General features: G+C 42.3%; 1 protein-coding gene across 4 annotated transcripts; it reads right to left on the bottom strand.

Moving 5' to 3' along the window:
* Positions 1-242: 242 nt before the first annotated feature.
* Positions 243-26,445, bottom strand: Sema4f (ssemaphorin 4F). Of its 4 annotated transcripts, none has more exons than XM_015499851.2 (14): positions 26,192-26,445; positions 23,846-23,997; positions 23,216-23,275; positions 22,900-22,998; positions 18,360-18,453; positions 8,685-8,804; positions 8,435-8,586; positions 7,648-7,826; positions 7,295-7,442; positions 6,993-7,215; positions 6,757-6,866; positions 6,483-6,643; positions 2,787-2,845; positions 243-2,539 (listed from the first exon to the last, which is right to left on the bottom strand). In XM_015499851.2, the coding sequence occupies exons 1-14, from the start codon at positions 26,334-26,336 to the stop codon at positions 1,929-1,931; spliced, it is 2,313 nt and encodes a 770-aa protein (XP_015355337.1). In that variant the 5' UTR covers positions 26,337-26,445; the 3' UTR covers positions 243-1,928. The 4 variants fall into 4 exon arrangements, with proteins under 4 accessions (XP_015355337.1, XP_015355339.1, XP_048643378.1 ...); XM_015499853.2 differs by having other exon boundaries at positions 26,187-26,349; XM_048787421.1 differs by lacking the exon at positions 22,900-22,998.
* Between the last annotated feature and the right edge of the window lie 97 nt (positions 26,446-26,542).

Genomic DNA, 26,542 nt, shown 5'->3' with positions numbered 1-26,542 from the left:
AAGGACCATCAGGTCACAAAGGTTAGACACATCTGAAGTTTACAAAACTCACAGATCTGCCTAAAACCTACACACTGGCTAAGATCTGGCCAGAGATGGCCCAGGACAAGATGTCTGTGAGGAAGTGGCCCTCTTTCCACTGCATGAGAATCACAGTGGTTGCATCTGTCATGGTTATCACATGGTTAAGTCATATGATTATGGCTTAGTAAGTCATTGTTTACAATAACAGGATCTACTGGTACAGACAGTGCTTTATTTTTTATATATTTTCTCATTTAATCCTTGCAGCAACCTTGAGGTAGGTATTATTATCCCCACTTTACAGATGAGTAAACCAAGGTCCCTAGGTTAGATTACATATCAAAGATCATATTATTAGTGGCAATACCACTGATAACTCCAAACCCAAGGGGACTCCAGTAGTTCACAGGCTGCTGCCAAGGAAAACAGAGCAGAAAACTGGTAAGGGCAGGATCATTCACTGGAGCTTCAGGGGATCCCTCACCAGGGATGAATGAGGCACATACACAGGCCAAGACCGGGACTGAGCAGGAGAAGCCTAGAGCACGCAAGAGCTGTGAAGCAGGAAGAGGTCTGGGTATTTGGTCAAAGTTCATAGTCTCTTCAAATGTGCACAGATCCCAGCTTCCAGGAGCAATAAGTCCAGGGACTGGCCACAGACAGCAGGGCAAGGCCAGGAGGAGCTGCCACAGAGTGGCACCCGCTTGGCTTGGCCCAAGAGTGGTCACCGCAGGCAGTGGTCCTTTAACTTTATTAAGGCCTTGAGAATCTGATGAAATCCATAAAACCTCCCCCAGAAAAATACAGACACACAGTACAGACGACATTTTGCATACAATATTAGGGAGTCCACAGGCCCCAGGTGGGTGACTCCTGCTTTGTGGCAATGGTATCACCCTGAGTAAAGTCACTGATGCACACCTATCTTCAAGCTGCTTACATGTCCTGTGACTGTTCCCCCTTTTGTCATCCCCTAATATTTAGAATGTTGTTAAGTTCATTTTTACTGGGAGTAAAGGAAAGGGGCTTCAGCCTACACTGCAGCCAGGGAAAGAGCAGCTGTGGCATGGCAGTGGTGGCAGCCAGAAGGCAAAAACAAAGAGAAGGATGGGGTCACATGTACCGCTGCCCTTCCCGCCTAGAAGGTCACTTCAGGAGCTTTTCTCTACCCAACTTTACAGAAGGGTTGTAGGGAAGTGGGGAGAAGGGCAGTGTTTAGTTTCCTTTTGGGAAAGAAAGCCATTTCCTGACTGGCTACAGGGTATAAGTTCTGCAGGCAATGACCTATTCCAACCTTCCCACCTCTACCCCGACCCCTAAAACACCTAAGCATCGGCCCAGTCATTCATGCACACGTGGCCGTGTCTCCTATGAACACCAATGTATTTACACCTACTCTTTCGTGGAAGGGAAAATGGGACAGGAAGAATCTCAGGGCAGAGGTTTCATGTTGATGCATGGGGATCATGCACTCCCCACAGAAAATCACTAAACTGGAGAATCAGGAGAACCACCCTGAGGAGTCAGTGCACATTAGCCCTACCCACCTCCATGGCTCTTCCTTCTGGCCAGGCCCACCCAGAGCAGTCACTGCTCTGAGCCCCTCCCCAAACCTAATGGGCTCAAGATAGGAGGTCAGGGCTGAAGGGTTACAAAGGCTCAGAGGTGGGGAGGGGAAGGTGGATTCCCTGCAGAGAGCAGTTCTGATTTTTCATGGGAATCACAAACGAGGCAAAGACCCTTCCCCAAGTCCATCAAGGCCTGGAGAGGGCAGACACTGAAATCTAGGTGATCACTCAAAGAACACTGGGAGGCCAAGATGGTCTTCCAGGCCCAGTGACCCTGGTCTCAGTGATCACTTTGTTTCAGTGGTCATTCATGCACTAGTGGTCACCTGCCTGGCTCTAGATGGATGTTTCATCACATGTGGCTAGAGGAGCCCCAGTTAGCCGAACGTGGGCTGGGCTCGGGCAAGGATCAAGCAGGAAGGGTGGAGGGAAGCCACCAAAGCCACTGCCCCTCTTGGCCAGGGCCAGAGGCAGCCGTTCATCTTCAGGAGAAGGAGAGGGAGGGTCTTGGCTGTAGCTTGTGGTCCCAGATGGTGGGGCCCCCAGGTCCAAGCCCACCTTGTCTCTAGCCAGAAGTTCCCTCTGTCGCCGTCGTTGCTGATGCCGACCAATCAGGAGGAGAGTCAGGGATGCTGCAAGAACCCCCAGGAAGAAGCCAACCAGTCCAGCCCCGACTGTGCGGGCCCGGCTTGCAGGGGCTTGTTGGCTACCCCATACCAAACTGTAAGCCGCAACCACACGGGCTGCCCCACCCTCCTGACATTCACAGGCATAAGCACCCATAGCCCCTGGGGTCACCACCACCTCTAGCCCATCCCGCCGGGGGGTGAGTGCAGTCACTCCACTGGGCTGGTGCCACACACAGGATGCCCATGCCGAGCTGGGGGAACATGGCAAGACCACATGTGCCGCTGTAGCCACGGGAACTTCAAACACTACGGGGTGTTCTGCAGAGAGACAGCACAGGCACAAAGGTGATGAAGCTATAGTCTGGGGGTACAGGAGAGAGAAATGTGGGGTGATATCAGACATGAGATGGGGACAAAGCTGAAAAGGGGATGCCCAAAAAGGGTAACGCCCTGGGACACTGGCTGCCGTGTCTTCCAGGATCCAAATTTTAAACTAGGTATAAAATGGACAACTTTTAAATCCTTTTTAGCCACTCCACCCACAGTTTTCATAAACCATACAGACCTCCAGGCTCTTTCGGACACAAAGAAGAAACATCTGCCGACTCTATGTCTTGGACCAACCTACAGAGACGAGAATACTTGGTAAATCCATTGGCAGCATTCTCTTCTACTCTCCTCAGTACCACAGTACATTCACACACAGATTACATTTCTATCATCAAATAAATCACCCCTAGAATTAGAATTTATCGCCTAAATTTTCCCCAATACCTCATATTCCTCATGATATCTGCCATATCAAATTCAACATATATTTCTAGAAGCCCATGGTCTGCTAGAAAGGTGTTTTGTGGGTGAGCTTTAAAACAAATAAGAATATTTGATCTCCAACACAATACCAACAACAAAAATGCCAGGCACAGTGGTGCATATCTGTAATTTCAGCGACTCTGGAGGCTGCAGTAGGAGAATCACAAGTTCAAGTCCAGCCTCAGCAACTTAGTGAGATCCTGTCTTAAAACAAAAAAATTAAAAAAAGTGGGGATATAACTCTGTGGTAGAGCATCCCTGGATTCATCTCCTAGTACTGCAAAAAGAAAAAAGAAACAATAATCTTCTAAAAAATGGACCTGATTGTCCACAACCACAATATTTTTTTCGGGAGACACACACACAAACTAGAGTTGTTGTTTTTTTTCTCTTTTTCTTTTAGAAAAACAGCAAATTTCTTTTCTGTAAATACTAATCAAAATCCTGTGAGGATGAGATGACTTTTAATTTCATAAAGTAGCTTGTCTATGGAGGAACTCACTTTCTCCAACAGCTGTTAATATATATCGGCCCTGATGTTTCAAACAACACAATCTGGTATTTCCACGATGTGGGTGGACAGTGATGGCAAGATGGACAACTCACTGCTGAACTCTATGGCATCACTCTCAGAGGTATGGATACCAATGAGATCTCTACTAAGGCTGTCAGTGAAGGCCAGGTAAAAAGTCTGAACACCTGAAAGCCTAGACTAGAGGCAGACTCCATTTGAGTGTGAATTCCTTCAGTATAAATTAAAGTCCCTGAAATAAGCTCCAAGAGTGGTATGAATGAACGCAAATTTCCAGGGTAAAACAAGGCTGGCTGGCTGTTGAGTCTAATAGTAAGTGGGAAATACAGGAAGACTATACGTACAGCTGTAACCACAGGAACATCATAGTCCATTTTTTTCTCTTTTGTGTGAACTGATATGAAGGGGAGAATGTTCAAAAATATCAAACTAGGACACTGGCATATACAAACACCCCATGCTCCTCCTCTTACACCCTCCAAACTCACATATATCCCAAAGAGAACCTTTAAGGCTCAAATACAAAGGACACCTAAGGCCAGTGAAATTCTTATTTTAATAAACATTACAACAAGAAAGGAAAGAATAAACCATTTTCTTTTCTCTAGACATGTAAAGTTTTCCCAAAAGAAACTAAAAGACCTGTCACAGTTCTTGATTGAAAATGCAAAACTGCCAGGCCTGATGGTACATGCCTGTAATCCCAGCAACTCGGGAAGCTGAGGAAGGAGGATCCCAAGTTCAAAGGCAGCCTGAGAAACTTAGCAAGGCCCTAAGCAACTTAGTGAGATCCTGTCTCAAAATAAAAAGTGAAAAAGGGGTGGGGATATGGATAAGTGATTAAGCACCTCTGGGTTCAATCCATCATACTAAGAAAAAAGAAAGCAAAGCAGGACAATCCTGCCCTCCTAGAATTACTTTATGTCCTCAACTGGCAAAATGTCAAGTCTGATTAAGAGATCGTACAAGATTTTACACTTATAATTAAAAATGAATATCAGAAAAACAAAATTAAATTTTATGAATACACTGACTATATGTCAGTTATCATTTTAAAGTTTCATGATCTTTTGACATTTGTAATTAATCAGTTTACTTCTAAAGGATTTGTAATATTGTTGTTCTACAGAATATCAGGGTTCTATAATATGCTATGGTTCTATTCACACTTGAGGTTCTGGGATACACAAATAGACTGTAAATTAACGAGGCTTCAAGCAGAGAAATCTCAAGGTTAGAAAAATGCATGCTCCAAACAATTGACCAAAAATACCCATTAATATCTCAATTAAAGATTTAAAAACACTTAAAAAACATATAAACCAGGGTTGGGGCTGTAGCTCAAATGGCAGAATGCTTGCCTAGCATGTGTGAGGTACTAGGTTCGATCCTCAGCACCACATAGAAATAAATAAAATAAAGGCATTCTATCCATCTGCNTATATATATATATATATATATATATATAAAAACCAATATCAATTTTGATAGACATTACTTAAACTCCAACTTAGGTTATTTTTTAAGTGTATTTAGCTGGGGAAATTAAAACATCGACTAGATATTTAATGACACTTAAGAAATTAAATTTTTGGTATGATAATGGTGATATCCATTATATAATATAATGATTATCTTTTTAAAAGAATCTTTCTAGGTGAGAGATACATGAAGAAAGATTTATAGATGAAGTGCCAGGATGTCTAAGGTTTGCTTCAAAACAATAGGTAGAAAGTGAGAGTGTTGATTAAAGCAAGATTGACTAGGAGTTGATAATTTTGAAACGGAGGGATAAATACACGGAAACTCATTATATTAGTCTCTACTTTTGAGTATGTTTGAAGATTACTACAATAAAGTATTTTAAAAGTATTTTAAAGAGAGTCCTTATCTGGTAGAGATCTACGTTGAAATATTTAGGATGAACACAAACAACGTCAGGGATTTTCTTCCAAAATATGATGTGTATTTTTAAGTTAATTGCTAAATGGCAAGTGGACCATAGGAGCACAACATGAGCAAGAGAAGATCAATCAGGAGGTTATTAGAGCAGTCCAGTTAAGAAGTAATGAGCTTACATTACTGGTGGTAGCAGCAGAGGTGAAGAAGAGAAGCTGGACCTAGGATAGGTTTGGGGGCTAGAATTAATACAAATTGCAATATAATGCAGGCAAGGTCTGGCTTGAAAACCTGGAAGAAAGGGGTTCAGTTAATCAAGATAAGGACCAGAGAAGGAGCATGTGAGGGAAAAAGGAAAACAACAATACAATCTCAGACTTAATAAGTGTGAGTTGCTTATGAAGAATCCAAGGGGAACATCAGGTAGGCAGCTGGATAGGGAGTGTGTCTCAGCTAGAGACACATTTGTGGTCAGCATTAGCACTCAGATGGCACTGATATCACCTAGAGAGAATGTTGAAGAGTAAAGAGAAGGGGTCCAGGACTTAGCCCTGAGGAATATCAATACTCAGTAGCTAGATGAGAAAGGAATCAATAGGGTAGCAGGAGAACACAGAGTCACAGAAGGCAAGAGAAGAGAGAATTTCAAGGAAGGAGGGAGTGGGAGACTGTGAAAACACCTGAGAGCCCCTATAAGATGAAAACTGAGAAGCATCTACCAGAGATGGATTCAGTCCCACTGTCTGACATGGAGTGTCATTGACTGTCATTTGACTAACATAGACTCAGTGCCACTATCAGCACAGGTCTAGCACAGAGGCAAAGACATTGATGAGACAGCACCAGATGAACAGACAGATGAATCAGTATGGGCTGACAGATGGACACAAAAGTGATACAGACACTAACAGAAGAGAAATACACAGAGTGACAGGATAGCATTAGCAGACTGAGAAACAAACAGACATGTGGATGGGACAGAGTTCTGGGACAAGAGACCAGTCCAGCTACACTTACCCTCGGTGCTCCCCAGCATGGACCACACACGCTTCTAGCCGGAAACTCCAGGCACAGACAGGGTCCTGGGCCAGGATGCACTCTGAGCAGCTCTGGAGACGGTCACAATTGGTTGTGTTCACTTGTATTACCTCAGTACTGGAGCCAATCAGGAGCCAACCCTACAGAAAGGGAACAGGAAGGGGAATGTTGAATCTCCTAAATCTCAGGGTCACATAACTGGCTCTAGACTCAGATGTCTCTCCACCAGACTCCCCAAAAATCTACAACTCACATGGTACAATTTCATGTTCTCAATGGGCTGAGGCTCTGGGAACAAGGCCAGATCTTCAAGGACACTGAGCTGTGCTCCAATACGCACTGCTCGGTGGAGGTGTCCATCCTCTGGGAGGCAGCATGGATCAAGAATAATGGCATAACTGTCTCTGTGCATGGGGTTCTGATGCCCGTATGTATTAGGAGACCCTCTGTGGGATGGGAGTATGTAACATGCTTGACTGTTCAATGTACCTGTCCCCAGGTAGAGCACATCATACTCTTTCCCTGAGAGGCTGGCCACCCTGTGGGCCACGACTCTAAGATAGGCTGTATCCGTAGTGACCAGCAGAGGGTGGACGTCAGCTGGAGACACTGGCCTATCCATGAGTGGGTGGTCTCGGATGAAGGTGAGCACGCGGTCAGGAAGGGAGAGTGATGAGTCAAACTGCTGGAACTTCATGTTGTTGGTGATGCACTAGAGGAAACACAGGGCTTAGGGCGCCTCTTGCTCTTTAATTCAGGCCTGTGATGAAGACCTGCCCCCTCCCCCTCACCTCTCCAGGTCTGGGCTGGGGCACATCATTGTCCATGACAGGCTGTCCCCTACTGCAGTCATGCTTTAGCTCTCTGAAGGGGCCATCCAGCACTGTCCGAATGTCTTGTGGTCGGAAGGCACAGACAGCAGAGATTGCAGCCCCTTCCCTGAAAGAGTCATAGGTTGGAACCAAATATCTGGGGAGAGCTGAGGGACAGCAACCCATCCCTTGTCGAAAGAAAAGACCTCCTCTCTTGGAGGAAATATGTGGGGAGCCACACAGCCAGTGGGGGAGAGTCCACCCCTCTGAGAAGACAGCACTTACACTGCACCAACCTCACAAATCTCCCACCCTGTAACTCTCCTTCTCACCACTGGAAGGAAAAGATGCCATAAAAGATAGGGGTCCCTGCTCCAGGCCCAGGTCGAAGCACAGCCATGTCCTGCAGGACACTGGAGGCCCGGCCATGCTCTGGCCCAGGACACAGTAGGTCAGCTTTCAGAAATGTCGTCCACCTCTGCTGGAGGGTCTTCCGGCCCCCAAGGTCTCCCTGGAGTGACAAGCACATGGTAAATTCTCTTTAGAAGACTAATACTGGGCAAGAAGTGTGAAGATCAACCCAAGTTTCCTCCCTGACTTCAGGGTAGCCACAGACAGATGGGGAGACTCAAAAATGCAAGGACAGACAGAGGAACTGTGAGGACAATGAGATACAAAGATGGATGAGGTCACAATTATAATGACAGTGATGAAGTCAACTGTGTACTTATAAAGTACAGTTTATAAAGTACCTTGTTTAGCCTTCAGATTAACCCTTACAGGTCAACACTGTTATTATCCTCACTCTACAGATGAGTGTCAAAGATGATAAAGGTCCTACCCAGGGTCACAGAGGCAGTAAGTGGTAAAGCAGGATTGAACCCAAGTCTGTGTGCCACCAGTTCATGTGCTACCAGTCCACCTCCTATGTCACAAGGATAATTGTGGAGGTGAAAGAGGCAGGGACCCTCCCCCACACTCCTCAAGCTCCCAAGGTGGAAAAAAAAATCAAGGCAGAGAAAAGCATGAGACAGAGGAGAGATGCAAAGGCCCTGAGAGAAAAAGACAGGAAGAAGAGAGCAGGAGACACCAAACAGACAGCTGGGATGGGGGTCTCACCGCACACACACGGGCCACCCGTGGGACCTTAATGCGCTCGTATGAGTCAAATGCTCGGGTAGTCTCAGTAAAGAAGAAGTAGATTTCGTCGTCTCCATCTTCATCCCCCCACTCGGCTGGGCTCAAGGCCACCGCTGCGACAAAGGCGGGGGCTGGGGAGACCAGTGGCCTCAGATCCTCACAGACACAGCTAGGATCACCCAATCTCCACCCAGTCTGTGTCCCAGGGCTCCCCTTCCCCTCTCCCCACCGTTAAGCCAGGATGGCAAGGTCTCTGTGCGAATCCAGTCCTCAGCACGACCCACAGCTCGAGAGATAATCGGCTCCGTCCCCAAGTAGTTTTTCACCGTGGCAGCATAGAGGACGCCCCCTGCAGGGCGACAGGGAAGAGACAAGGCATCAAAGACTTAATGAGGGAAGCAAAAGTGGTCACAGGCAGAGCAGGGAATAAAGCAGGGCAGCAACTTTCAGAACTGAGCGCCCACTAAGTGCCAGACACCACTGAGTACATCACAGGAATCCCCTGATTACCAGTAAACATAGAAATAAACCTCTTGGGACAGTAAGGAAATCAGGGTTAAGGGAAACTGCTGGAGTGTCCACTAGCACAAAGCGAGAATGAAGGCCTCTCCTGTGGAAACCAGGTTTGTTTGGGCAGTTTTGTGCTGTTACAATATGCTAACTAACTATATTGTGACTCTCCAGGAGGGGCATTGGCTTGGTAGCACATTCCAATCTTATGTCATTTCTCCACCATGGTCAAGTCTAAGGAAACTAGTATTCTTTCTGAACATCGGTGGGTGTGTACTGCCCTAGATCGGGTCACAAATGTAGGTTATACTAGAATTGCTAGGGGACTTGATAAAAATGCAGGTCCCTGGACCCAGCATTCTCATTCAAAGTTGGAGGCAGGGGTGCATCCCAAAAACCTGCATTTCAAAAACAAGCAATCAATTATTCTGATGCAAGTGATTCAGGCCTCCTTTGAGAACACTAGCCCAGAAGATGAATGGAGGTTTCACAAACAGCTGGAGAAGCAACAGAAGAATGGGGTCCTCCCTCCTGCACAGAAGAGGGGCAGAGGCATCACACAAATGGTGGGTATGGAAGAAGAGAGAAATCCAAGACACTCTGGGATAGGAGGGAGGTGCAGCTCTGTGCACTGAGTGGGAAAGAACTATAGCCACCTCTAGTAACACTGTCAAGGCCTCAAACACAAGCCGAAAGAAAACTGAAACAGGGCAGCAGCAGGTCACGGACACCTGCCTAGAGTCAAGACACCAGGAGGCTTGAACTAATAGAGTGGATCCAGCTACCTCTACCTAAAGGAGTAGCATCTCTGAAGAATGAGAAATTTGTCAGTAGAAGGAGGTCTTCACAAGCAGTAAAGAGGAAAACCACGTTTGGGGACATGGGACACTGGAGGCTAAAGCCCAGAGGGAGCTGTCATGCAGGGCAAGTGAGCAGAAATGAAGCTGGAGGGGTAGAGACGGGCACCAATTGTGAAGAGTCTCTTCTATCATGGGCTTTACCCTATTATTTACCCTATTATTAACCAAGCCAGGAAATGACAGGAGAAGGCCCATGATGGGAAAAGGTAGAGAGAAAGTGAGTTCATCTGTTGGACAGACTAAGGGTTAAGTGGCTTCAGGACATGGGTCAGAGATTCCAGAAGGCAATGAATAAGAAGGATCTGGGAAACAGGGCCAGAGTCAGCAACTTGGGAGTCATCACACATCCTGCTTAAGTCACAGCATTAATGACACAAAGGTAAGAGCCAGGAAGAAAAATAATGCAAGGTCAGGAGACTGAAGAAGCAGGAGAAAGCAAAAGAGGCTGATGTGTATGAATGTACCACAATGAATCCCACCATGAATGTGTGGGTGTGGGTGTATGTATTATTATAATGCACTAATTAAAACAACAATAATAACAGAAGGATATCAATAGTGTAGGGCAATCAGATCAGGGGGAGGAGGAAGGGAAAGAAAACGGAAGATACCAGGAATGAGATCGATCAGATTTTGTTACATACATGTATAAATATGGCATAATGAATCCCACTACTATGTATAATTACAACATACCAATAAAAGTTTTTAATAAAAAAAAAAAAGAGGCTGTGTACTGGAAGCTGGTGCACAAAAATCTCAGCAAGGACCATGAAGGCTTGAGCTCACTGGCTTCCAGAAGCAGAAGAGAGTAGAACCACATGGAGGAAAGCAAAACCATCTTGGAGATGCTCCAGAGAAGCTGTGTGCCACAGGCACTGGTAGGATAACCAGTCTTGAAAACTCTAGAGCAAAAAATGGCCAGGAAGCTTCTGAGGGCAGCAGAGAAGGGTGGAAAACATGGGGAAGAGTTAGGAAGGGGCAATTGTTCCATCATTTAAAGTGTGGAAAGAATCCAAGTGTTTCAGGGCCAGGAAGACTTGGCTTGAAACCCTGAATATATACTTGTAGTATGATACAAATGAACTTCCCTCAACCTTAGGCAAATGAACTTCCCTCAACCTCAGGTTCCTCAAATTTAGAATAGAGATAAAAGTAAATGCTGAGGATTAGATGAGATAATTACAGAGCCCTAGCAAGGGTGTGACACATGGCAGTTATTCAGTATGTTAGTTACATATCCTTATGAAATCTCAAAGGGCCATATGCTTGACTTGCCAGAAGAAGAGTGGGAGCTATAAAATTACAACCCATTATCTTCCAGAGAATTTCTGGAAATAAAAACCAAATATTGGTCATAGGTCCCGGCAGCAAATAAAGCAGCAAATAAACCAATCCTCGTACTTTCAAGGAGGGAAAATGTGGGTACAGAAAAGCTTGGATTAAAATTTTCTCTAAACATCAGATGTGGTAGCACACACCTGTAATCCCAGCAATTCTAAAGGCTAAAGCAGGAGGATCACAAGTTAGGGGTTAACCTCAGCCTCAGAAACTTGCAAGGCCCTAAGTAACTTACCAAGACCGCATCTCAAAAAAATAAAAATAAAAAAGACCCGGGATGTGGCTCAGTGGTAAACGCCCCTAGATTAAATATCTCGCAAAATTCGTAAAAAGCCAAACTCTCATCAAAACTGTGTCATAGATACCTTGAGACTGAAAGGAGATGAGCTACAGGAGACAGTTATGAATATTTAGGGAGCATGGTTTAGGATATAAGGTTGAGGAAAAACAATCATTATTCTGGAAAAAGTAAAGGACCACAGGAAACTATGCAAAGACCCAGCAGTGGATGGTGGAAAAGGATCCCAAGGTTTAAAGAGATCAATGGAGGAATCAGCAACAGTGGAACCTAGAAATGCAGAAGAGAACACAATCACTCAGGGTGGAATAGCAGAGGGTCACTGACACTCAGGCACAGGATAAGGGATCAGACAAGTCAGGAGGAAATAGCAGGGCTCCAGATGCTCCAGGAATACCAGGGGGCTTGTCACAGTCCTTCACACTCACTAACCCAGAGAAGGGTGTTATCAGCTACAGGTGTAAGCAAATACCACAGTCATGAGGACAGGAGTCCAGAGGAGGATTCAGGACACTGCAGGCCCAAGAGCCTCCAAGACAAACTCAATTCCAAAGCAACTAAATTGCAATGTTCATATAATAAAATATCTTTTAATGTGCAATTGTTTGGTAAATGATTGCTGAACGGATTAAGTCAGTAAACATTAGTACATATCTAGCTATTGGCAAATGATGATGGGTAAAAGAGTGATGTCTACAATTGAGTTCAGTGAAAAAGCTTGTTAGGGAAAAAACTACTGGGGATAAGAAAATTCAGCCCTGTTTATTTATTTATTTGTTTGTTTACGTATTTAGGTACTGGAGATTGAATCTAGGGAGCATTAACACTGAGCCACATCCCCAGCACTTTTTAATTTTTATACTGAGACAGGGTTTTGCTAAATTGCTTAGGGACTCACTAAGTTGCTGCGGCTGTCCTTTAACTTGCAATCCTCCTGAGTTGCTGGGATTACAGACATTCACCACCATGCGCAGCTAATTCAGCACTATTTCTATTTTTTAAAATATGCATATATGCCTGCAGGAATAGGAAAGATTATTGAAGGAGCTGTAACTCTACTGTGTTAATGATGCTTTGTTTCTGACTAATGGAATGGGAAGCAATTTTTGTTCTCTTTATACTTTTTTTTTGTATTCACTGAATGTTTTTTGTAGTGAGTATCTTCTATTTTTATAACCCCCAAATTAAGATATTTTAATTTTAGTAATATAAAGAATTAACACTCCAGAATATGAAGAATCACAGCCAAAGAAAATCATAATTGTGTGTGAAACAGATTCTTACACTGTGCTACTAACCCAATACTGAAAGGCCAATGGGTGTGTTATGGCAGTGAATTTTTCACTACACTATGGAGGTTTTAATTTCCATTCTGATGTCAAATGCTCACTTCTAAAGGAGATTAGCAATAGGAAGTATATGTTCATTGGTTTTTAAAAGATTGTAAACATGCCCTGGCCTTGCTTTTTCCATTTCCTTTTCTTCTTGTGGTCGGATGCTTTTCAGAATAGTTACCTCCTACTCTAATATTCTCCATTTCCTTATGTAAGGACTAGGCCAGCTGGCTACCCTCTTCTTTTTTTCTAACAGCCTATTAGTAGGACATAATTAGCCATTTGGAGTTACAGTGTTTACTCTTCTTTTCCCTCTATTGGCTGTGATGGATTTCTATTAACTGTCTTGTTTCAGTGTATGAATGCCAATCTTGGGGCAGATACACATGCATTTAAGAGGTAGGCTTGGACCCAAAACACTGGCAGCAGCCAGTGCATTTGGAACATTTGTAGTGCTCCTTGGCAGATGCATTATCACAGGATGCAGTGTCTGAAAACAGTGGATAAAAATCACAGGATGAGTTCCCAAGGAGAAAAGCAAAAGCTTTTGAGCTTTTCTGCTCATCTTGATGAAAGCCCAATTTGTTCCCTTTGGTAAGGGAAGACCAAATATGAATGACTGCTAACCTTGCTGATATCCAATGACGCTAAGCACTCAGAGGAGGGAATGTAGGTGGAACAGCAGGTTTGGAGAAGGTGAATAAAAATGACAAGCTGAGTTTGGAGCATGATGATATTGAGATTCCTGCAGGACATCCAAGCAGAGGCATCTGAAAAGTAGCTGGGTATGTGCTCTATACCTTCAGGACCTGGGAAACACATAGAGACTGGACAGGTATTTGAATGGAATAGAAAAAGAAGCCACATGCCTGGCTGAGATCACAACTATTTAGAGTGAGAAGAAGCTCTTGGATGGTAGCCTGAGGAACCCCTACATTTAAAGAATGAGCAGAAGACAAAGAATCCACTAAGGAGACTGAGAAGGACTCAAGATTGGTTTTAGGCTAGCGTGAATGTTACTGTCAAAATATTCGTGATTTTAGGCTAATGTGGATGTTACTGTTAAAAAATTTTATAAATTTGAATAGTGCAAATAAAGATCATTTTGCTACTTTTATCTAAGTGTAGTATAAATTAATGTCATATTGGAAATATAGATTTATAAGGCTTTTCCCAAAAGAAATATAAGTACCAATAAACACATGAAAAATTGTTCAACATCACTAGTAGAAATACCAATTAAAATACACATTAAATTGGACTTTGGAGGAGGGCACTGTCTCTTTGTATGTTTGTTCACTATAATACTTGGGACTGACAAGGGTGTGATGAAGCAGGCTCTCTTATTACTACTGGTGGGACTGAGAATAATTTATCCAAATCTACTGATCACCATAAAAAAAATCTTTACACTCCCTGACATAGCAACTCCATTTCTTAGGTTGACTCATATGCAATTAATTAGATTCATGTAAAGAATTAACATGAAACTTATATAAAAAAATTTATGTTGTAGCTTTTCCCTGTACTGGGGACTGAACCTAGAGCACTCTTAACAATGAGGTACATCCTCTTGTCTCAGCCTCCCAAGTAGCTAAGATTATAAGCATTCACTAATTCATCTGACTTGTGACACTATTTATAAAAGCAATAACTGATTTTAAAACTTGAATGTATACTTATATGGAAATAATTAAATTATCCACATTAATCTGATGGAAATGTACACAATTACTAAAAATCATGTTTTAAATAATAATATAACTACTATGAGAAAATGCTCAGTATTAATAATACCAAATGAAATATGCATAATTATATTTACTTATAAATACCCATAGACAGTTAAAGAAACATAAACAGTTAAGGAAAATCCTCATTACACTCCAAAATAATAATATTGATTACCTTGTGATGATAGAACTACAAATAAAAATTTTACTTTCTTCTTTATAACATTTCTGTTTTCTAATTTTCTACAATGCACATTGTAATTTTTATAATTTAAGAAAATACTTCTGTTATTATACTCTAAAAATACTTTAATTATTAAAAGTTCTTTCTTTTCATTTCAAAATATCTCTTTTATGTTTAAGGATATTTTTATAGATTTTTAACTGGGAAATTTGGTTCTAGTCCTTACATACTGTTTTCACAAGTTTCTACAGTGCCATTTTCAAAACAGAAGGGCACAGTGGATCAATACTAAAAGCCCCAAGTGAATACTGGCTCTTATGTAAATCAAGAAAATTTTTAAATGATATCCCTGTAAAATAAGAACCACAGATGAAAATTTATAATACTGGTATTGACTGTGATTTAGATCTGAGGCAACTAGAGACAGAGTTCCTATGTTAACTGGAGATGGTGGTTCTAAACTAGAAAGTGAATTCTGATCACCTCTGTCAATTAACAACTAAAAAACAAATCTGAATTGTTTTCCTGTGTTTTTTTCTTCCTTTGGGCAATGCTGAATTTTATCTTCTGGAAAAAAAATAAAAATAACTTGAAACCTTCTTGAAAGTGCTCTTTCCACTTTGTCACACAATGATTTTATTTATGAAATTAGTCTTCTTAAACCACATCCTAATACAAATTCACTGAGCGGCTGAAAAGAAATTATTTGTAGAGGTTTTCACATGCTTAAAGATTATTGCTTGAAATAAAGTATGTTAACTGATTACTTTAGATTATTGCATTTCAAAGTCATTTATGCTAATTAACAATTTTGCAGAATTAAGAAACATTTACAATGACTGAAACTCAAGATATCTTTCTTAATGATACCAATGGCTGGCTCAGAGTTTTGCCAAAGATGCTAACAAAAAGCCAAGAAAAATATTGTTTTATTCAAACACGTGTAAGGATAAACAAGTCCTCATCAATTTTAAGAGTAAATGATGATAATCTTGATAATGTTGGTATACTTTTTTGGGGACAGGGGTAGATACTGGGTGAGGATTGAACTCAGGGGCACTCAACCACTGAGCTACATCCTCAGCCCTATTTTGTATTTTATGTAGAGACAGGGTCTCACTGAGCTGCTCAGTGCCTCGCTGTTGCTGAGTCTGGCTTTGAACTCATGATCCTCTGCCTCAGCCTCCCGAGCCTCTGGGATTACAGGCATGTGTCACCAAGCCAAGCAATTGGAATACTTTATGCTCACTTTTAAAAGTTTTTTTCCTGAAAAGGAAAGTCATTAACTGAATGATTAAAGAATGATTTCATCTGTATAGCTTTTAATACATTTCCTAAAAATGAAGTCACACATAACAAAAAAACTTCATCATTAGATCCTACATTCTAATTTTTGTTTTACACAAATACTGTTCAAAACTACAGGTAAAAATTAATTTTATGATAAAGTTGACAAAAAGTCAGTGAAGAAAGAAAAATTAATATGATGAATGATGCTAAGTAACTGATTTAACTATTACTAGATAGGAAAAAAATTAATTTAGTTGCCCATCTCATGCCTTTCATCAAAATAAGTTCCAAATATAGCAAAGAGTGAAATTGGGGGGAGAATTTTTTAGTAAGAAAAAATTTTATCTGCTCTCTAAATGAAGACGGACTGAGCCAGGCACATGCCTATAATCCCAGCAACTCAGGAACCTGAGTCAGGAGGATCACAAGTTCGAGGCTAACCCCAGCAATTTAAGGCCCTAAGAAACTTAGTGACACCTTGTCTCAAAATAAAAAATAAAAAGGGCTGGGAATGCAATTCAATGGTAAAGCACCCCTTACTTTAACCAAAAAAGGATAAAACATATAATCACAAAAAGAAGTGTAGGACATTAATAGTCTCTTAATTGGCCCAAGAACAAGAACAGAGGATTGCCAAAAAATAAATTTTAAAAAAGTCCTAAAACACAAAGATGTTCAACTTTACTAATATTCAAAGAAATACCAATTAAAACAATGTGCCATTTTAGTACCAAATTAACAAAGTTTTTTTTAAATGGCAACAATACATTACAGTGAAATTTATGTGAGAAAACAAAACACTCTCATACATTGCTGGCTTAGGGTGTAAATTGGTACACCGTTTCTAAAAACTCAATTAGCAACAGATAATGAGCCATAAAATGTTCACACCCTTTGCTGTAGTAATCCATTTCTAGACATCTTAAGGAAATGATCTAAAATGAGGACAAAAAAAAAAAAAAAAAAACGTGTACAAAAATGTTTACTACAGCAATATGGAGAATAGAAAAAACTTCAAATAATCTAAATAAAACAATTTATAAACAATTTGGAATTGCTTAATTTATGGTATGCTCAGGGAGTGAGTAATGATGTCATTAAAAGTCTCTCTACAAAGAATTTTTATATTATGTATGGTATGTATCTATGGTATAAATTCACACAATAAAATTCAAAATTATATCCATGGGGTAAAACATTTAAAAGTACTATAAAATTTCCATGGAACTGCTTATTTTATACAATCAGAAGAAAACAGCTGGGTTTTCCCCGAATTTGGAAGGCGGATGTGGGATGGTCTGACCGCAAATACAGGTCTTGTAAGACAAAAACAATTTGCTCTCTAGCTACCAAAGAATTAGACAATCATTTTCCAGAATGACTTCCACACTTGAGCAACTGTAGATGTATTGTTCAAAGAAAGCACCCACAGGAATTTATTTCACAATCATTGCTGATTCCTCCAAACAACAAAGCACTAGACAGCAAATGTAAGCACATAAGTATATATGGATGTACACACACATTTAAAAGGCTAGACGTGCCAGGCATGGTGGCGCACTCCTGTAATCCCAGAGGCTCAGAAAGTGAGGCAAAAGGATCGTGAGTCCAAAGGCAGCCTCAGCAAAAGTGAGGCACCAAGCAACTCAGTGAGACCCTGTCTCTAAATAAAATACAAAAAGTAGTGGTTGAGTGGCCTTGAGTTCAATCCCCAGTACCCTAAATAAATAAATAAATAAATAGCTAGAAGCAAATATCCTAAAATACTAACAGTGGTTTTCTAAGTAGAGATATTCTAGAACTGTATTAATACAGTAGCCACTGGGGTACAGGGGGCCATTTACATTAAATTAAATAAAACTTAAAATTATTTCCTTCGATCACACTAATCACATCTCAAGGGCTCAACAGCCACAATAGCAAGTGGTTACTGAATTGCACAGTGCAGATCCAGAATATTTCCATCATCATATAAAGATTTTTAGACAGTGCTATTCTAGATTTATTTTCTTCTTTATGTATTTTTTCCAAATTTATTACAATATGCATTGTAGTATATTCCTCTTATAAACAAAAAAATAAATACTATGGGAGAAGAAAGTGACATTAACAGAGGAAACACTCACATAGAGAAGCAGAGGAAATATTCTCTGGAGAGAACTTTGGGGAAATAATACCCTGTGGGAAAAAGCAGGTGGTCACAGGCACTCAGGGAAGAACAGGAAAGGCTAAAAAAAAGACATGGGAATAATAGACATTCCAAGGAAAGAAAGGACACAGAAATTCCAACAGCAGGGGTGGGGAAGGAGGCAATTAGAGCAAGAAATCACAGGTTCTTGTCTCTCCCCACTCACCAGCCATTACAGCTGCTGACCGCTGAGCTGGCTCAAAAGGACATTTCCCCCGGCCACTCTCAAGTCTTTCAACCTGCTGGAAACTGGACACATCCTACAGACCAGAAGGGGGGCAGTTGGTTTAGGGGTCACAGGGAAGGTTCATAGTGAGAAGTACAAAGATGGTCAGATGAAAGAAAAGCTAATTCCCCTTCACCTCCCATTCCTTCTACTATCATCCCCACACTAAGTCACTATTCCTGATTCCCTGCCCCCATTCTTCATTTACCGTCTCTGCTACCCCTTTTTCACAAGTTAGTCCTCTTTTCTTAATACCCACAACTTATATGCCCTGATGAATGCCTACCTGGGATGGCCCTAAAAAAAAATGCAACAAGGCTGGATATGGGTCTTTCCTCTGAAATGCTGCTGAACTGTGGAGTCTGCAACTAGCTAGAGAACATGCTACAGGACAAAGAGGACCAGAGAAGAAAGCAGGTCTCTTCAGGACTGGAGCCCTTAGGAAAGGCAAATAAAAGTACAGGCTGACAGAGGACAAACTAAAGCCCAAGGCCTAGGGGGAAAAAAGGAACATCCTCCTTCTACTACCTCAAAGATGAAACACAGTGCCAGAGCCATACATCCAAGAGGAGAAGGGAATCTATAAGGTCATTGAAGAATGACCTGAAGCTAAGATGAAAATTCAAGATTTTAAAGGCAGTACCATCCTCTAAGGACTGACCTGGGTGGGAGGCAAGAGACCAAAGAGTTCCACCAGGGCCAGTCAGAAGCTACCTTAGTCTAGCATCCAGCACTAAGAAATCCTTCAAAAAAAATCTAAAAATGGAAATTGCAGATTATTTCAACCTAGGACTGAGAGGGAAGTCAACTGTGGCTGACTGGGAATCAAAGTTACAGCACAGAAATGCCAGGTATGCTATCAGTAGCTCACAAACTGGTGTGGCTATGGCTTAATTACTGTGATGTAGAATAACAGAATTAACAGAATTTAATCAAAGAGTAACATAGATATATATCTCCCAAGCTTAGTATACTACCAGCCCATTCAGATTCCTCATCTCTTTTCTGTAGATGCAAACAAGATTTTATTTAATCGAGACACTCTTGAAGAGGGCCTATTAAAATGAGATGTCTGAGGTGTCCAAAATAGGAGATATTGGGTCCAAAGAGCCTAATGGATTGAAGACCCCACAGAGGCACAAGTGCTCCACTTGTATGGCAGTGGGAACATCTTCCCCTGAAGAAAAAGGTAACAAGTTTGGTGATATCAAGGTGTTTGGGCACTCTGGAAATGTAATAAATACCTGTTGCTTGCAGCTGCCTTTCTTCCCTCTCACCTGAATGATAGCAGTGCCCTCCTTTCTCCATGCTCTCTGGTCCCATCCCCAGTTTATCTATATATCCACCCCAGATTAATCTTCCAAAGTATCAGCCACTGACTGGATAGTAGATTTTGGAGAAAAGGAAGACAAAAAGGCTCACCATTGCCTGGAGTACAAATTCTAGTCCAACCTATTTATTTTCCACTGCTTCTCAAAATGATCTTTGTTCTAGCCAAACCAAATCACCTATTATTCCTAGAAAACAAATTATGTTGTCTCATCTCTATGCCTAAAACTGCTCCCTCACATTTTACCAAAAACTAAAAAGATGAGTCTCTTCTCAGTTCTCATTCTCTTCAGTCATCACATACCATTTGTTACTTATGATTCATTCTCCTTCTTGAAATATTCTATTCCTTGGCCCTTGAAACTCTATCTTCCTGGAGTCCTTTCTCCTATCTAATTGTCACTTCTCTAGCTCCTTCTTTTTGAGCCTCTACATGTATATTCCAAGAATCTATCCATAATCCTTTTTACATATCTTTCAAAGGTCTCATTCATTCTTGTATTTCCAGTCTTTCTATGAAATCATTCCTCAAACTCTACAGGTCTGATGTCTTCCAAACCCTAGTTCATGTTTTCATTGGACTGCTAGACTTTCTCACAGAGATTGCTTATCAACCCTTTACAACTCAATGTGTCAAAACTAGCCCCCTCATGGCATCATCATGTCATCTAGTCTTTGAGAAAGTGAGCTTCCTATTAACTAGACATATTGTGATTATTCTATGGTCAAAATAACCTTCAACTGGAGTGTGAAAAGGGCAAGACCTTTCTAATATATTCTCTGCAGAATATAGAGAAATAGATCATATAGAACATATAGATTATGTGCTGCATCATCATGGTGTCAGTTAGCACAGTCTCTCAAAATCAGTTGTGATGGAAGCAAGTCCCTCAAACTGTAAGCCATGGCTGGATAGAAAGGTTCTCATGAAAGCACTGAAGTTAGAACTAGTTCTTTGGTCTTGGTCGAGGTGAATAGAAGGCATATAAAGGACCTCGCCCAAATGGTAGGTAAATAAAAAAAGATGAGAAAGATAGCTCCTGATACACCAAACATGTCAAATGCCACAAGAAACGGAAGCCAGATAAGGTCTTTGGGGCTGTGGGCTGAACTAGTAGGACAGGACAGTAGAGCAGGACCAGACAAACCTAGGTTTCAATTTTGGTTCTGCCTCTGCTAGCTATATAATCTTAGATATGGGACTTAAACTTCTCTGAACTCTTTCCTTACTTACAAAATGGAAACAAATAACACCTAAATATCATGATGTGGTGACAAAAAATTAAACAAGAATATAAAGTAGTGACAAGCCTACATAGATACTGGACGCAATGGTCATTATTATTGTTAGAAACTAAAATTTTTCTCTGGTAACTGCTGAAGTTCCTTCAACAAATCAAATTAAACTATGTTCCCTCTACCATCTGATAAGCTGGCAATGAAGGACAGTACTTCAAAGTTGGAGCTGGTAGATACAGTGCTTAAACTTCCTTTTTATAAGAACCTTCATTTCTCTATGATCAATTCTGAGCAAGTTGTTGTATAAAGAGCAAAACCCTCAGAAAATTATACATAATTTCAATGCCATCTGTCTAGGACATGAGCCATTCAGCACTAAGGATAAAGCCAGAACTCAAGGAGAGTGAGTTTGCTGGATAGCAGGATAAGGCTCAGGGTGTGGCTTGAAGGGTTAAGCTAATCTCTTTCTCCTATAAATGAGTTTTGATCAAAGAATTTGATGAGTCTGTTAGATAAGAGGATACAGAGAAAGAGCCAGATTGGTGAGAGTGCAGAATACAGAACCCTGGCTTCACTCTTCGTTGCTGATATTCCTCAAGAATGGATAGGGATCCAAGTCACACCAATCCTAACAGATATGTCCAGAACATTCTCCATCTAGATATCTTATCTAGATGTATATCAGTACCACTACTACTTCAAGCTTGATGAGAACTGAAGGAAAGAAGACCCTCAACATTACCTAATGGGATGTAAAGATTTTCAACATCAACCTGAAATGAGAAACCTTCCCAGGATGAGAGAACTATCCAGACCTTTGTAAGGAACCTATCAGCTGCTTTATGCCAAAGGACTTAACCTAAGTTCAACTAACCCCAAGGGTAACCAAAGGGACTGGAACATGAAGCATATGCAATTATAACATTCTAAGCCCAAGATATGAGGCTGGTCTGTAACAAAGAGGCATTTGGAAATACATACTGACTTGATCCAGGTGGATTACTGGATCACAGCAAACTACAGAACAGGGCAGTTAAGATCCACAGTTAAGGATCAGGATCAAGAAAGGGAGTTGTTGTACTAAACAGAATACAAAAGACATGTGAGGTTTTTTACTCACCTAAGACCTAGGCACAAATGTGTGGTGCTGGAGGACTGTGCTAACAATGTTTAACTGATGTAGAAAGCTGAAAGTTCAAAGACAATTACCATCCCAGGAACAGGGCAGTGTCTAGACTAGATGTCATTGGGTGTACATGTGTCCCAAGATTGCCTAGGATTGAGGGTAATGAAGCCCAGGTTTTCAGCAGCAATGAACAGGATCCAGAAGAAAATGTGGCTGACAGAGTATCCACCCTGAAGGCCAGAGTACTGGGCATCACATTAGTGGGCAGTGACATCAGAAGGTATAAAAGCTGAAAGTCATAGCCTACACAGAATGAGGTTGACAGTGGAGGGAAGAGAAGGGGGCGAGAAACAATCACATGCTATAGAAGGAAGGAGGAGGCATGGGTTACACTGATTAAGAAATAGGCCCAAGGTGCCTGGCCAAAGTATTCATAGGGCAACAGAAACCTAATTTTCTGCTTTCTAAAGGCTCTCTTGGATCTGGCCTCTCCCCAGCCCAGCCAGCATCCCTAACTTCATTTACCATCTCACTGCATCTCATACCTCACCCTCTACAGAAAACTTCCCTGTCTCCCTTCTTTTTTTACCCTCCCTCAGTAGCTGACACAGGCTCCACCCTGTGAGGACACCCCTTATCCCAATGCTTATCATGCACAGTATTTGTTTTAACCATGCCCCACTTGGTCACTCACAGAAAACCCTTCCCATCCTCCTACCCACCACCCCCACATAACTCACATTGGTGCAGGCTCCCTCTCCCTCTCCTCCCACCCCTGTCACTCACAATAACCCCGCACTTCGGATCAAAAGCGAAGGTGCCACAAGTGAGGAGATGAGAGGCATTGACAATGGCGAGAATCTGGACAAAATTGTGACATTCATCCTGGGGGTTAGAGACGGTTAGAATCAGAAGCAGCAGGTACAAGGAAGGGTAAGGTAGGATCAAGACAGTTAGATGCAATTTGGGGATCAGGGATGATGGGTGATGGTATCAGCATCCCTGCCTGGGATGAGAGAACTCCAGGGGCCTGACACCAACTCAGGGATGGGCCAAGTTCTCAAGGACTCTCAGGACAGAGCCTGAATTTAGTTACACCTACCTCTTTCTTGCCTTTCTTCCTACAGTTATGTCTGTGAGCCTCAGGCACCATCCAGTCAATCTGAGAAAGGAGTAGTGACCATTTTCCCCAGGTCCCCCACCCCAAACTCCCTTGAGATCAGTTTGACAACCTCCATCAATTTGTGAACTTCTGACATCTCCTAGAGCACTGTTTTTCAATTTATTAATGGAAGGTTCCCACCCATTAATTGATTAAGTAATTAATCAATTGTGAAATCACAACCAACATTGTTTTAATGAAATAGAATCTATCCAATGTATCACACATATAGAAGAGCCAATACTATTTCAAGGAAAGTTTCTTTAAGTACACACTTGTGTACCAGTAACAATATAGTACTAATGTGTGATCAAAAAAGTTTGGAAGCTGTTTCCCTAAAACCCAGACACTGTGGCCTCCTCCCCATCACCCTGAATCTCTCCCATAGCCTCCCTAGACATCACAACCCTATCCCTATCACTTGGCTAAAATAGTGGATAATCCTTCCCTTCTAGTATCACCACTGTTACATCTTGAGTTATTATAAAACTCCCCCACCCACATTCCATAAAACTATGGCTCTAACCACATGATATAGGGCCTGGGGACCTCCCCACTCTCATCACTCACCCTGCGAGATCTTTCCCCTGAGAAAGGCAGGGATAAAGCGAAGATGGTGTCCCGGGCGCCAACATAAAGTGTGTGGGAAGCAGGATCCACAAGCAGAACAGAGTAATTGTATATATGAGGAACAGCAAACCGGGTGAGATAGGAGTCAGCCTCTGCAGAAAGGGAAGGGGAAAGGGAAGAATGATATCAGCCATTGCTTTGTAAGGGTTGGATCTACTACAGCAAAGCCGAAAGGCCAATTTTTGTTTTCTCCCAAAATACCATTTATATGGCAGCTATCAGGGAAAAAACAGCACCTTGACAGGTCGACCATCTACACTACCCCAAGACAACTGATGATGTCAGAATATTTAACATGCAATCCAGTCAAGTATGCTTTTTCCATAAAAATATAAATAACAGCATAAATATTAAGTCTGTGATTTCTATTCATATCAATGTGATCCCTAATTTGAAAATATACTAAAGAAGGTATAAGTACTATTCTAAATTGTGGGGTTTTATTTTTGAATCCTGCTTAATAGTAACTACTTTTTACTTATAAATGTTTTACTCTTTTACCAATACATTCGGAGTCTACCTCCTCTCTCAGTCACCTTCCTTGACCTTCCCTCACCCCATTTCACTTAAAAAGGTATAGTTTAGTGTAGTGGGAAAAATTATGTGTTTCAGAAATGGACCAGTTTGGATTTAAATGTGGCTCTCCCACTTACTATATGATCCTGAATACATTACTTGCCCTCTCTGAGCATCATTTTCCTCATCTGTAAACAACACCATCCAGGATTGTTGGGAGAATTATGTGAGATAACATATGTGGAAGCACCTGGCATGTACTACACATTTAACAAATAGTCCCTGTCTTCTTTATGGCTGCATTCTGCTTTGGCCAAATCTAACCCCTTTCAGCATTCAAAACTCATTTTAAAAATAACTTCATATGTGTTTACCTTCTTAGCTTAATCTAATTCTGAGGATCCTATCCCTATACAACTCTGCTCTATAAGTTTCAGCTGGTTGAGTGTCCTCATGGTGATAACTAGCCATCAACCCATTCATTCCTAGCTATGCTGAGGTGAGCCCCACCCATCCACTGTTCCACTGGTGCTTATTTCTGCGCTGTATTCTTCCTGCTCTCTCATGCTTAGTATAAGTTCTGAATTACCCAACCTCCTTTGTTTTCCCTGCTCTGCTTCACCTTGCCTTCTAGACATCTCTGGATTTCTGGACATCAATTCAGCCTGGCAACCTCAACTTACTTTTTAGCTATTGTTCCAGCACAAACTGAAACTCCAGGCTCTGACCACAACTTTGCCCTGGAGATTCAAGCATCCCTATATGTTTCTGACCTGAGTTTAGACTCTAAATTACTGTTACCCAGTTGTAAGCTTTTTCCAAGGGTACTCTTGGTTTTACTGGTTCTGTCTGCCTCCATACCCACTGAGAAGAAAACAAAGGTCCATACCACACTCATGCCCACCTCAACAGAGTCTCTAAAATGTGAATGACCACTTTTAACCTTGTGGTATCTATCCCCTGGCTTCTTTCACATCTTTTCCAAGGACCTGGTCCACTCTTCTTTTTTCCTTCTGAAGACTTCCAAAATCATTTAAGCAAAACTTTACTGTCAACTGATAAAATGGTTTCCAACAGTCGATGCAGGGAATGGCCAGAGGGAGCACAGAAGGTTCAAGGAGTTAGGGGGTTAAAGTCAACCTGATTCATGGAAAAATGGGAGCTAGTGTCAGAGATGAGAAGGGACTGAGTTTGGAAGACTGAGGTGGTGAGCTGGGTAAGAGGCTTGATAGCAGAGGGTGCACTGAACTGATCATAGGGAAATGAAGTTCAGAAGATGTAAATGCTGAGCTGGGGATCCAGGGAGTGGTTGAATTAGAATGAAAGAATGAAAGGCCTGGGAATGGAATGGGCTTCAAACTGGAGTGTTCGACACAGGTATAGGTATGGGGGACTAGGGGAATAAGGGAGAAGGAACTTCTAAATGGACACCCCGATCAACTCCCAAGCCCACCTAGGGCCTCAGTATCCTCCTCTGCACGGTAAGGGATTGACCTATCTAGCGGTCCTGGAAATAAGGGTCTGAGGGAGCAACCTGGGTGTGTCGTAGATGCCGAGGCGCGAGGCCCGGGCTAGGGCTAGGGTGAAACAGCAGAGTGCCGGAGTCTCGTCTGGGTCCCTGAGGGGCTTAGGCGCTGCGGGGGCACGGTGCAAGGCGTTGAGGGGGCCGTGGTGCTGCTCTCCAGGATAGGAAGCGGGTGGGTGTGAACAAGTGCGGGCGAGGGCTGCGCGCGGCGCAAAGGGCTGAGGACGAAGGCGTCCGCACCTTACCAGAGATGGGAAGCGAGGTCCTGGGCACAGAGCGTGAGACGCGGCCGGACACGGTGCCGCTCAACACCGCCAGCAGGAACAGTGGCAAGGGTAAGACCCGAGGTGGCCCTGGGCCCGGGCGGGGCCGCGAGACAGAGGCCAGCATCTTTGGCTCCGCCTGGCTGCAGGGTGGGGCGCGGCCAGCCGCCTCGGCTCGGGGCCACTGGGCCGCTGGTCTCGGCCTCACTCGGGTCCTCTCGGCCCGGCTCGGCCTGAGGCGCGAGACGAAACCCAGCCCGGCTCCGCCCATCTAAAAGGAACCAATGTCGGGCCTTTTTCCTTTCTCCAGCCAATCGGAATTGAGTAGAGGAG

This window comes from Marmota marmota, unplaced genomic scaffold, assembly GCF_001458135.2.
Source record: "Marmota marmota marmota unplaced genomic scaffold, marMar, whole genome shotgun sequence".
NCBI lineage: Eukaryota > Metazoa > Chordata > Mammalia > Rodentia > Sciuridae > Marmota > Marmota marmota.
The sequence above is the reverse complement of the archived record's forward strand: the minus strand, read 5'-3'. Positions and strand labels throughout refer to the sequence as shown.

Excerpts from the sequence above, each read along its gene's own strand:
- Sema4f (XM_015499851.2), bottom strand. The coding sequence starts at position 26,336 with ATGCTGGCCTCTGTCTCGCGGCCCCGCCCGGGCCCAGGGCCACCTCGG. Across the intron at positions 18,454-22,899 it reads ATCCGAAGTGCGGGGTTATT|GATGTGTCCAGTTTCCAGCA; the intron begins GTGAGTGACAGG and ends TCTGGTCTGTAG. Across the intron at positions 6,867-6,992 it reads TGTGCTCTACCTGGGGACAG|AGGATGGACACCTCCACCGA; the intron begins GTACATTGAACA and ends GCTGCCTCCCAG.